The sequence below is a fragment of the Salvelinus namaycush genome, chromosome 34 (assembly GCF_016432855.1).
Source record: "Salvelinus namaycush isolate Seneca chromosome 34, SaNama_1.0, whole genome shotgun sequence".
Taxonomy (NCBI): Eukaryota; Metazoa; Chordata; class Actinopteri; order Salmoniformes; family Salmonidae; genus Salvelinus; species Salvelinus namaycush.
Window position 1 is genome coordinate 30,046,955 of NC_052340.1, and position 13,804 is coordinate 30,060,758.

At 41.3% G+C, this 13,804-nt stretch overlaps 1 protein-coding gene across 1 annotated transcript in view; it reads left to right on the forward strand.

Annotated features, from left to right (window-relative positions):
• Positions 1-13,804, forward strand: part of LOC120028476 (chloride channel protein 2-like) — a 119,013-nt gene that overhangs the window by 95,804 nt on the left and 9,405 nt on the right. Inside the window, exons 19-21 of the mRNA XM_038973681.1 lie at positions 383-421; positions 7,975-8,079; positions 13,530-13,616. Of these exons, the coding sequence (XP_038829609.1) occupies positions 383-421; positions 7,975-8,079; positions 13,530-13,616 (231 nt within the window). The remainder of the gene's footprint in view (positions 1-382; positions 422-7,974; positions 8,080-13,529; positions 13,617-13,804) is intronic.

Here is a 13,804-nt window from a genome sequence, read left to right on the forward strand (position 1 = left end):
ATCATCCCATCTGTACTTTGAGACCTTGTGAAAAGCGCTGTATGAATGCAACCCATTATTATCTGCTTCAAGCACGTTTTCAACCCCCCCACCATGGTCATATGTGTAGTTATTCATTTAGTGTCTCTTGTCACATCTGTCCATCCACCTCTTCATTTTGTAACTGTGTTCAGTTTGACTGCAGTGTGGCCATGACATGGACAAGTGTTTTATTTGTAGTATGAGTGTACTGTGTGTCCTTGGGTTTGTGTTTCAAGTTATTTACTGTCATTTTGACGTTGTGCTTGTCTGTAGTGTTTGTGTGCAGGTGTGCACACAAGTCTTTTTGGTGTGCGTTTGCAGTGTAAGTGTGTTGATCTGTTTCCTGTCCCTCTCCTCTCAGGATGACTTCGATGTGGATGATGACATGACCATCAGAGAGGTGAGACCCTACAACACTTTCTCTCCCTCTTTCACCCTTTTCTCTCAGGATGTTTCAGTGCTGTCTGTCTATGCTACAGTGTATTTACTGGTTATCAGGGGAATAATTAGTCACTGTGTATGAATAGCCTCATCAAAGCTGGAATCTCTATGGGCATCTATTATCTCTGCACCAGGGACCACAGCCAGACACTGTGTAGCCACATAAAACAGGAAACCACCTAGGCTTAAAGGAAGTGGAGTTTGGATAGGGATTGAAATTAGGGTTGATGTTTGGGTAGGGCTTGAAATTAGGGTTGATGTTTGGGTAGGGATTGAAATTAGGGTTGATGTTTGGGTAGGGATTGAAATTAGGGTTGATGTTTGGATAGGGATTGAAATTAGGGTTGATGTTTGGGTAGGGATTGAAATTAGGGTTGATGTTTGGGTAGGGATTGAAATTAGGGTTGATGTTTGGATAGGGATTGAAATTAGGGTTGATGTTTGGGTAGGGATTGAAATTAGGGTTGATGTTTGGATAGGGATTGAAATTAGGGTTGATGTTTGGGTAGGGATTGAAATTAGGGTTGATGTTTGGGTAGGGATTGAAATTAGGGTTGATGTTTGGATAGGGATTGAAATTAGGGTTGATGTTTGGGTAGGGATTGAAATTAGGGTTGATGTTTGGGTAGGGATTGAAATTAGGGTTGATGTTTGGGTAGGGATTGAAATTAGGGTTGATGTTTGGGTAGGGATTGAAATTAGGGTTGATGTTTGGATAGGGATTGAAATTAGGGTTGATGTTTGGATAGGGATTGAAATTAGGGTTGATGTTTGGATAGGGATTGAAATTAGGGTTGATGTTTGGGTAGGGATTGAAATTAGGGTTGATGTTTGGATAGGGATTGAAATTAGGGTTGATGTTTGGATAGGGATTGAAATTAGGGTTGATGTTTGGATAGGGATTGAAATTAGGGTTGATGTTTGGGTAGGGATTGAAATTAGGGTTGATGTTTGGGTAGGGATTGAAATTAGGGTTGATGTTTGGGTAGGGATTGAAATTAGGGTTGATGTTTGGGTAGGGATTGAAATTAGGGTTGATGTTTGGATAGGGATTGAAATTAGGGTTGATGTTTGGGTAGGGATTTAAATTAGGGTTGATGTTTGGGTAGGGATTGAAATTAGGGTTGATGTTTGGGTAGGGATTGAAATTAGGGTTGATGTTTGGGTAGGGATTGAAATTAGGGTTGATGTTTGGGTAGGGATTGAAATTAGGGTTGATGTTTGGGTAGGGATTGAAATTAGGGTTGATGTTTGGGTAGGGATTGAAATTAGGGTTGATGTTTGGATAGGGATTGAAATTAGGGTTGATGTTTGGGTAGGGATTTAAATTAGGGTTGATGTTTGGGTAGGGATTGAAATTAGGGTTGATGTTTGGGTAGGGATTGAAATTAGGGTTGATGTTTGGGTAGGGATTGAAATTAGGGTTGATGTTTGGGTAGGGATTGAAATTAGGGTTGATGTTTGGGTAGGGATTGAAATTAGGGTTGATGTTTGGGTAGGGATTGAAATTAGGGTTGATGTTTGGGTAGGGATTGAAATTAGGGTTGATGTTTGGGTAGGGATTGAAATTAGGGTTGATGTTTGGGTAGGGATTGAAATTAGGGTTGATGTTTGGGTAGGGATTGAAATTAGGGTTGATGTTTGGATAGGGATTGAAATTAGGGTTGATGTTTGGATAGGGATTGAAATTAGGGTTGATGTTTGGGTAGGGATTGAAATTAGGGTTGATGTTTGGGTAGGGATTGCTCTCAAGAACCCAATGAGGCCCAAGGTGGCTTAAAGCCGTTCCCAGTCTTGGGATCTCAGCTGATGGTATGGAGGACAGCTAGTTCCATGTAAACTACAATCCTGACGCCCTGTTTAAACGTTTGAGAACATAAAGGCCTCTACTTTCATATCACATCAAAATAATTTCACAAATGCAAAATATACATGTACCTTACCTACACTGTTTTAACCTGCTTTACCACAGTTGCAGCCGACAGTATTTTTCACACGTTTCTGGTGGCCTTCCATTACACACAGGTGTTCGGAGCATGCTAGATAGCTAATTAGCACAGGTGCTCGCTTTTGTCTTCCATCTGTCTTCCATAAACAAGCACTGTAACATGGAAATATGGCCGTGGGAACCCTAACCCTATGAAAGTGTGTAGAAATTATACCTTTTTTGTTTTTTATAAATTATTTCTTACTGTTAAGTTACACGCGATACAGTTTTGGAAACATATGTGAGACGTGTTTGCGTTTTAGACACCGCCAGGTTTGTGAACAAAACTAGTAGCATACACTACCGGTCAAAAGTTTTAGAACACCTACTCATTCAAGGGTTTTTATTTATTTTGACTATTTTCTACATTGTAGAATAATAGTGAAGCCATCTAAACTATGAAATAGCACATATGGAATCATGTAGTAACCAAAAAAGTGTTATACAAATCAAAATATGTTTAATATTTGACATTCTTCAAATAGCCGCCATTTGCCTTGACAGCTTTGCACACTCTTGGCATTCAACCAGCTTCATGAGGAATGCTTTTCCAACAGTCTTGAAGGAGTTTCCACATATGCTGAGCACTTGGTTACTTTTTCTTCACTCTGCGGTCTGACTCATCCCAAACCATCTCAATTGGGTTGAGGTCGGGGGATTGTGGAGGCCAGGTCATCTGATGGCACTCCATCACTCTCCGTCTTGGTGAAATAGCCCTTACACAGCCTGGAGGTGTGCTGGGTCATTGTCCTGTTGAAAAACAAAGGATAGTCCCACTAAGTGCAAACCAGATGGGATGGCGTATCGCTGCAGAATGATGTGGTAGCCATGCTGGTTAAGTGTGCCTTTAATTCTAAATAAATCACAGACAGTGTCACCAGCAAAGCACCCCCACACCATAACACCTCCTCATCATGCTTTATGGTGGGAAATACACATGCAGAGATCATCCGTTCACCCACACCGCGTCTCACAAAGATGCAGCGGTTGGAACCAAAAATCTCCAATTTGGACTCATCAGACCAAAGGAGAAATGTCCACCTGTTTAATGTCCATTGCTCGTGTTTCTTGGCCCAAGCAAGTCTCTTCTTATTATTTATGTCCTTTAGTAGTGTTTATTTTGCAGCAATTCAACCATGAAGGCCTGACAGTCACCCAGTCTTCTCTGAACAGTTGATGTTGAGCTGTGTCTGTTACTTGAACTCTGAAGCATTTATTTGGGCTGCAATTTCAGAGGCTGATAACTCTAATGAACTTATCCTCTGCAGCAGAGGTAACTCTGGGTTTTCCTTTCCTGTAGCGGTCCTCATGGGAGCCAGTTTCATCATAGCGCTTGATGGTTTTTGCAACTGCTCTTGAAGAAACTTTTGAAGTTCTTGAAATGTTACTCATTGACTGACCTTCATGTCTTAAAGTAATGATGGACTGTCGTTTCTCTTTGCTTAATCTAGCTGTTCTTGCCATAATATGGACTTGGTCTTTTACCAAATAGGGCTATCATCTGTATACCACCCCTACCTTGTCACAACACAACCGATTGGCTCAAACGCTGAACGCATTGAGGAAATAAATTCCACAAATTAACTTTTAACAAGGCACACCTGTTAATTGAAATGTATTCCAGGTGACTACCTCATGAAGCTGGTTGAGAGAATGCCAATAGTGTGCAAAGCTGTCATCAAGGCAAAGGGTGGCTACTTTTATTGAATCTCAAATATAAAATATATTTTGAACACTTTTTTGGTTACTACATGATTCCATATGTGTTATTTCATTGTTTTGATGTCTTCACTAGTATTTAACAATGTAGAAAGTAGTCAAAATAAAGAAAAATCCTTTGACTGGTACTGTATATACTAGGCGGTGTCAGAGGAAGGCCCACAAAATTGTCAAAGACTCTGGTCACCCAAGTCATAGACGTACGTACGGTACCAGTCAAGAGTTTGGACACAACTTCTCATTCAAGGGTTTTTCTTTATTTTTTACAATTTTCTACATTGTCGAATAATAGTGAAGACATCAACACTATGAAATAACACATATGGAATCATGTAGTAACCAAAAAAGTGTTAAACAAATCAAAATATATTTAATATTTGAGATTCTTCAAAGTAGCCACCCTTTGCCTTGATGACATCTTTGTGTGCCTTGTTAAAAGTTAATTTGTGGAATTTCTTTCCTCAATGCGTTTCAGCCAATCAGTTTTGTTGTGACAAGGTAGGGGTGGTATACAGAAGATAGCCCTATTTTGTAAAATACCAATTCCATATTACGACAAGTACAGCTCAATTAAGCAAAGACAAATGACAGTCCATCATTACTTTAAAACACGAAGGTCAGTCAATGCGTAAAATTTCAAGAACTGAACGTTTCTTCAAGTGCAGTCACAAAAACCAAGCACTATGATCAAAGTGGCTCTCATTTACATTTTACATTTACATTTTAAGTCATTTAGCAGACGCTCTTATCCAGAGCGACTTACATTTAACCTTTTTATTTAACTAGGCAAGTCAGTTAAGAACAAACTCTTATTTTTCAATGACGGCCTAGGAACAGTGGGTTAACTGCCTTGTTCAGGGGCAGAACGACAGATTTGTACCTTGTCAGCTCGGGGATTTGAACTTGCAACCTTTCGGTTACTAGCCCAACGCTCTAACCACTAGGCTACCCTGCCGCCCCAGGAGCTACCCTCCTCTCATGAGGACCGCTACAGGAAAGGAAGCCCCAGAGTTACCTCTGCTGCAGAGGATAAATTCATGAGAGTTAACTGCACCTCAGATTGCAACCCAAATCGATGCCTCACAGAATTCAAGTAACAGACACATCTCAACATCAACTGTTCTGAGGAGACTGTGTGAATCAGGCCTTCATGGTCGAATTGCTGCATCAGATGACCTGGCCTCAGCAATCACCCTACCTCAACCCAATTGAGATGGTTTGGGATGAGATGGACTGCAGAGTGAAGGAAAAGCATCCAACAAGTGCTCAGCATATGTAGGAACTTCTTCAAGACTTTTGGAAAAGCGTTCCAGGTGACTACCTTATGAAGCTGTTTGAGAGAATGCAAAGCTGTCATCCAGGCAAAGGGTATTTTGAGGAATCTAAAATATATTTATATTTGTTTAATTCTTTTTTTTTTGTTACTACATGATTCCATATGTGTTATTTCATAGTTTTAATGTCATCACTATTATTCTACAATGTAAAAAATAAAGAAAAACCCTTGAATGAGTAGGTGTGTCAACTTTTGACTGGTACTGTGTGTGTGTCCGTGCGCGTGGGGAACAAAAATATAAACGCAACATGTAAAGTGTTGGTTTCATGAGCTGAAATAAAAGATCCCAGAAATGTTCCATACGCGCAAAAAGCTTATTTCTCTCAAATGTTGTGCACAAATTTGTTTACCTCCCTGTTAGTGAGTATTTCTCCTTTGCCAAGATAATCCATCCACCTGACAGGTGTGGCATTTCAAGAAGCTAATTAAACATGATTATTACACATGTGCACCTTGTGCTGGGGACAATAACAAGGCCACTCTAAAATGTGCAGTTTTGTCAACACAACACAATGCCACAGATGTCTCAAGTTTTGAGGGAGCGTACAATTGGCATGCTGACTGCAGGAATATCCACCAGGGCTGTTGCCAGATAATGTTAATTTCTCTACCATAAGCCGCCTCCAAACGTCGTTTTAGAGAATTTGGCCGTACGTCCAACCGGCCCCACAATCACAGACCACGTGTAACCACGCCTGCCCATGACCTCCACATCTGGCTTCTTCACCTGTGGGATTGTCTGAGACCAGCCACCTGGACAGCTGATGAAACTGAGGAGTATTTCTGTCTGTAATAAAGCTTTTTTGTGGGGATAACTTATTCTGATTGGCTTGGCCTGGCTCTCAAGTGGGTAGATTAGGGCCTAATAAAAAATCTATTGACTGATTTCCTTATACAGTATGTCCTGTAACTCAGTTAAATTGTTCAAATTGTTGCATGTTGCTTCTAGATTTCTGTTTAGTGTATATACATGCTAATCTATTCAAAAACCTGCTTGCCAGCTGAGGACGGCGGTCCGACGGTGCCCCAAAGCTCTGTCTAAATTGTGTGTATGTATGTATGTATGTATATGTGTGTATGTATATATATATATATATATATATATATATATATATATATATATATATATATATATATATATACTCAGCAAAAAAATAAACGTCCTCTCACTGTCAACTGCGTTTATTTTCAGCAAACTTAACATGTATAAATATTTGTATGACCATAACAAGATTCAACAACAGACACAAAATGAACAAGTTCCACAGACCTGTGACTAACAGTCCAGCCTCTCTCAGCCTATTGCGGACAGTCTGAGCACTGATGGAGGGATTGTGCATTCCTGGTGTAACCCGGGCAGTTGTTGTTGCCATCCTGTACCTGTCCCGCAGGTGTGATGTTTGGATGTACCGATCCTGTGCAGGTGTTGTTACAGTAGTCTGCCACTGCGAGAACGATCAGCTGTCCATCCTGTCTCCCTGTAGCGCTGTCTTAGGCGTCTCACAGTACGGCAATTTATTGCCCTGGCCACATCTGCAGTCCTCATGCCTCCTTGCAGCATGCCTAAGGCATGTTCATGCAGGAGCAGGGACCCTGGGGATCTTTCTTTTGGTGTTTTTCAGAGTCAGTAGAAAGGCCTCTTAAGGTCACAGTTATGAAAACTTAGGACACTAAATTTCCTACCGTCTGTAAGCTGTTAGTGTCTTAACGACCGTTCCACAGGTGCGTGTTCATTAATTGTATATGGTTCATTGAACAAGCATGGGAAACCATGTTTAAACCCTTTACAATGAAGATCTGTGAAGTTATTTGGATTTCTTTCAAATTATCTTTGAAAGACATGGTCCTGAAAAAGGGACTTTTATTTTTTTGCCGTGTGTGTGTGTGTGTGTATATATATATATATATATATATATATATTCTATTGCTATTGAATAGTGTAGAATAGGGATTGAAGTTAGTGTTGGGGTTTGCAAAGTGATTTGGTTGATATTAGGAATTATTGGATTTTAGATTAAAGCTGAAATGCTTGGTGGTACGTCAATTGAAATAGTCTGAGATGTTTCCACTGATAAGCACTTTAACTGTTTTATTCTCACCTTTTGTTCTGAACATTATTCCATAATCTGTCATCTCTAAAATCTCACGCGTTTCCCTTTCAACTGCTAGCATGTTTATTATGCATATCACTCTCATATTTTCTAAGCTATTAGCATTTAGATTTGAGGAACCCCATATCGGTAACAATCACTGGAGTTTAAGGCCTTAAATTGATATTCCAAAAGGTGTTTTTTGTCTTCTGAAATATTAGTGAATACCTTACTGAATTAAAGATACATGACATATCCATTATTTTATCACCATGGATGTAAAAACCATTTAAGTATTCTATATGTCTAAGAGGGTTTGAGTACTTCCATACTGTTTCTCTCCACTCTCCTCTTCATCCTCCTCTTCCTCTGGGTTGCAGATTGCAGAGTGGGAGGAGAACCAGCTTGACGAGCAGGTGAACTTTGACAACTGCAAGATCGACCCCGCCCCCTTCCAACTGGTGGAGCGCACCTCACTACATAAGGTCTGTGTCTGTCAATCTGTCTGTTAGTTATACTGCTCAGTACAACCCCCTTTTGAATAAATCGCTCCAGGATTAATATTGTAAAATGAGTATAGTAGATGGATAGTCCGGTGTCAATGCTATTATAGCCACTGCATTGCAAGTGCACACATACACACAAGCATGTCTGTACTGCCACAATAAGTCTCCCTCTGAGTGCAGGAGAAAAGAACAGGCTGCATGAAAGGGGGGGGGGGGGTGCTTTTGAACAGTGTTGATTTAGTTGTCCTACTGTGACACACACTCACATACACTACAGAGCATTTTTACACACACACACTCGTTCTCACTTGCCTGGCAGGCCTAATGTCCTCCATTCATAATGCCCTCCCCCTTCTCCTCTCTTTTCCACTCCTTTCCTCTCTGCGATGTGTGCGTGCTGTTTAAACATTTAAGAGTGGGATTCTGCACCAATCCATCAAGCTCTCCCCTCCCTCAACCTCCCTCGCCGCACACTGCCAACACCCATTACCAGACACAATCTCCCTCCACATATTCATCTGTGTGTGTGTGGTTGGTTCTTCTATCCTCAAAGGTCCCTACAAGGATAGTTAAACAAGGAAAATTATCGCTTGTGGGGACATTTTCCATGTCCCCATGAGGACAAAGGCTATTTTAAGCTTTAGGGTTACAGTAGTGTACGAATTAGGGACAGTGTTACAGGATATGGTTAGGGAAAATAGGATTTTGAATAGAAATCAATTTTAGGTCATCACGAGGATAGAAGAACAGATCAAGTGTGTGTATTAGAGCTGGGACGATCAACAGCGACCATACCAATCACTTATCGCAGGCATTTTGCTGATGTCGTTCATGATGATAAGTAGCCTATACTAGAGAAATGTGAAGTTTGAAATGAAATAAGTTTGCTAATATGGGGGCTTGTTAATAGGACAATTGATGGTGATACAACCATCAAACTAGTAGTAGTAGTTTAAAGGCCCAGTGCAGTCAAAAACGTGATTTTACTGTGGTTTATATATACAGTACCAGTCAAAAGTGTGGACACACCTATTCATTCCAGGGTTTTCCTTAATTTTTACTATTTTCTACATTGTAGAATAATAGTGAAGACATCAAAACTATGAAATAACACATATGGAATCATGTAATAACCCAAAAAAGTGTTAAACAGATCAAAATATAATTTATATTTGAAATTCTTCAAAGTAGCCACCCTTTGCCTTGATGACATCTTTGCACACCCTTGGCATTCTCTCAACCAGCTTCATGAGGTTGTCACCTGGAATGCATTTCAATTAACAGGTGTGCTTTGTTAAAACGGATGCATTGGACCTTTTTTAAAGGATATTTTCTTTTCACTGTGGGCACATAGGTTTAAAACAATTGTCATATTTATTGTTATTGCATCAATTCAGACAATTTATTGCCATATCAATTTTTGTCCCAGCTCATCTGTCTGTGTCTGTGTCTATGTGTTTGTGTGAGAGAGACTTATGGACATTCATGTTTGTTCTCTTGCGTCTATCAGTCTGGGTGATGTGTATTCCATGCTGTTTTATGTTTGTTTCCTGGTACATTGTAATGGTTAACTCCCATTTGCATTAAATATTTAAATAACAAATAAGGTTATTTAGGCTCAAGCCGCTGTCTGTGTGGTTCACTTGAGGTTCTAGTAGCTTACAGTATCAGTAGGGATGTTGTACCTTTCACAACAATCTAGCTCTGTGGTGCTCAAACACCCGATTAGGCTAATCAAGGTGATTACTTTTGATGACTTGCTGATTACCTCATTAGTTGAATGAGGAAGGAGCTTGCACACCATTCAGCTCTCCAGTGACCACTGAGCTGACTGTTCTAATGCACTAACTGCTGTAGTTTAATCAAATCAAATTTGTCAAATCAAATTTATTTATATAGCCCTTCTTACATCAGCTGATATCTCAAAGTGCTGTACAGAAACCAAGCCTAAAACCCCAAACAGCAAGCAATGCAGGTGTAGAAGCACGGTGGCTAGGGAAATCTCCTTAGAAAAGCCAAAACCTAGGAAGAAACCTAGAGAGGAACCAGGCTATGAGGGGTGGCCAGTCCTCTTCTGGCTGTGCCGGGTGGAGATTATAACAGAACATGCCCAAGATGTTCAAATGTTCATAAATTACCAGCATGGTCAAATAATAATAATCACAGTAGTTGTCGAGGGTGCAGCAAGTCAGCAGCTCAGGAGTAAATGTCAGTTGGCTTTTCATAGCCGATCATTAAGAGTATCTCTACCGCTCCTGCAGTCTCTAGAGAGTTGAAAACAGCAGGTCTGTGACAGGTAGCACGTCCGGTGAACAGGTCAGGGTTCCATAGCCGCAGGCAGAACAGTTGAAACTGGAGCAGCAGCACGGCCAGGTGGACTGGGGACAGCAAGGAGTCATCATGCCAGGTAGTCCTGAGGCATGGTCCTAGGGCTCACGTCCTCCGAGAAAGAAAGATGGAGAGAAAGAGAGAATTAGAGAGAGCATACTTAAATTCACACACGACACCGGATAAGACAGGAGAAGTACTCCAGATATAACAAACTGACCCTAGCCCCCCGACACATAAACTACTGCAGCATAAATACAGGAGGCTGAGACAGGAGGGGTCAGGAGACACTGTGGCCCCATCCGATGATACCACCGGACAGGGCCAAACAGGAAGGATATAACCCCACCCACTTTGCCAAAGCACAGCCCCCACACCACTAGAGGGATATCTTCAACCACCAACTTACCATCCTGAGACAAGGCCGAGTATAGCCCACAAAGATCTCCGCCACGGCACAACCCAAGGGGTGGCGCCAACCCAGACAGGAAGATCACGTCAGTGACTCAACCCACTCAAGTGGGTTTCATGCTGTCCCCTCCTAGGGACAGCATGAAAGAGCACCAGTAAGCCAGTGACTCTGCCCCTGTAATAGGGTTAGAGGCAGAGAATCCCAGTGGATAGAGGGGAACCGGCCAGGCAGAGACAGCAAGGGCGGTTCGTTGCTCCAGAGCCTTTCCGTTCACCTTCACACTCCTGGGCCAGACTACACTCAATCATATGACCCACTGAAGAGATGAGTCTTCAGTAAAGATTTAAAGGTTGAGACCGAGTCTGCTTCTCTCACATGGGTAGGCAGACCATTCCATAAAAATGGAGCTCATAGGAGAAACCCCTGCCTCCAGCTGTTTGCTTAGAAATTCTAGGGACAATTAGGAGGCCTGCGTCTTGTGATCGTAGGGTACGTGTAGGTATGTACGGCAGGACCAAATCAGAAAGATAGGTAGGAGCAAGCCCATGTAATGCTTTGTAGGTTAGCAGTAAAACCTTGAAATCGGCCCTTGCCTTAACAGGAAGCCAGTGTAGGGAGGCTAGCACTGGAGTAATATGATCACATTTTGGGGTTCTAGTCAGGATTCTAGCAGCCATGTTTAGCACTAACTGAAGTTTATTTAGTGCTTTATCCGGGTAGCCGGAAGGTAGAGCATTGCAGTAGTCTAACCTAGAAGTAACAAAAGCATGGATAAATTTTTCTGCATCATTTTTGGACAAATTTCTGATTTTTGCAATGTTACGTAGATGGAAAAAAGCTGTCCTTGAAACAGTCTTGATATGTTCGTCAAAAGAGAGATCAGGGTAACGCCGAGGTCCTTCACAGTTTTATTTGAGACGACTGTACAACCATCAAGATTAATTGTCAGATTCAACAGAAGATCTCTTTGTTTCTTGGGACCTAGAACAAGCATCTCTGTTTTGTCCGAGTTTAAAAGTAGAACGTTTGCAGCCATCCACTTCCTTATGTCTGAAACACAGGCTTCTAGCGAGGGCAATTTTGGGGCTTCACCATGTTTCATTGAAATGTACAGCTGTGTGTCATCCGCATAGCAGTGAAAGTTAACATTATGTTTTCGAATGACATCCCCAAGAGGTAAAATATATAGTGAAAACAATAGTGGTCCCAAAACGGAACCTTGAGGAACACCGAAATGTACAGTTGATTTGTCAGAGGACAAACCATTCACAGAGACAAACTGATATCTTTCCGACAGATAAGATCTAAACCAGCACAAAACTTGTCCGTGTAGACCAATTTGGGTTTCTAATCTCTCCAAACGAATGTGGTGATCGATGGTATCAAAGTCAGCACTAAGGTCTAGGAGCACGAGGACAGATGCAGAGCCTCGGTCTGACGCCATTAAAAGGTAATTTACCACCTTCACAAGTGCAGTCTCAGTGCTATGATGGGGTCTAAAATCAGACTGAAGCATTTCGTATACATTGTTTGTCTTCAGGAAGGCAGTGAGTTGCTGTGCAACAGCTTTTTCTAAAGTTTTTGAGAGGAATGGAAGATTCGATATAGGCCGATTTTATTTTATTTATTTTTCTGGGTCAAGGTTTGGCTTTTTCAAGAGAGGCTTTATTACTGCCACTTTTAGTGAGTTTGGTACACATCCGGTGGATAGAGAGACGTTTATTATGTTCAACATAGGAGGGCCGAGCACAGGAAGCAGCTCTTTCAGTAGTTTAGTTGGAATAGGGTCCAGTATGCAGCTTGAAGGTTTAGAGGCCATGATTATTTTCATCATTGTGTCAAGAGATATAGTACTAAAACACTTGAGTGTCTCTCTTGATCCTAGGTCCTGGCAGAGTTGTGCAGACTCAGGACAGCTGAGCTTTGGAGGAATACGCAGATTTAAAGAGGAGTCCGTAATTTGGTTTCTAATGATCATGATCTTTTCCTCAAAGAAGTTCATGAATTTATTACTGCTGAAGTGAAAGCCATCCTCTCTCGGGGAATACTGCTTTTTAGTTAGCTTTGCGAAAGTATCAAAAATAAATTTTGGATTGTTCTTATTTTCCTCAATTAAGTTGGAAAAATAGGATGATCGAGCAGCAGTGAGGGCTCTTCGATACTGCACGCTACTGTCTTTCCAAGCTAGTCGGAAGACTTCCAGTTTGGTGTGGCTCCATTTCCGTTCCAATTTTCTGGAGCTTGCTTCAGAGCTCGGGTATTTTCTGTATACCAGGGAGCTAGTTTCTTATGACAAATGTTTTTCGTTTTTAGGGGTGCAACTGCATCTAGGGTATTGCGCAAGGTTAAATTGAGTTCCTCAGTTAGGTGGTTAACTGATTTTTTTCCTCTGACGTCCTTGGTTAGGCTTCTCTAAGATTAATAGCTTAATAGCTTCTCTAAGATTTTCACAGGACGCCATGCCTCTAAAGGAGTGTCAAAAGGAAATATATGGTTGGTTGTGTTCTAGATGTTGGTTCTAGCAGTTTAAGGTGTTCGTTCCAAGTATTCTAAATGTTCGTTCTAAGAGTTATAGCTGTTAGTTCTAAGTGTTCTAGATATTGATTCTAACAGTTCTAGCTGTTGTTTCTAAGTGTTCTATATATTGGTTCTGTTCTGGATTCTAAGTGTATTGTTCTCTTGTCCCCAGACCCACACCATCTTCTCTCTGCTGGGGTTGGACCATGCCTACGTCACCAGCATTGGACGACTCATCGGAGTGGTGTCCCTCAAAGAGGTGAGTGACACAGATCACCTGGGGTTGAGAACATCAACATGGCACTGTCCCATCATCATCGATTACAACATAACAACAGCCACCATTGTCATAGACCTCTCCATCATCATCATCTTTCTCACTGTCACAATCATCAGCATAACATGACGTTATGACTGCAACTACTGTTCACTGAAGGAGGGAAACGT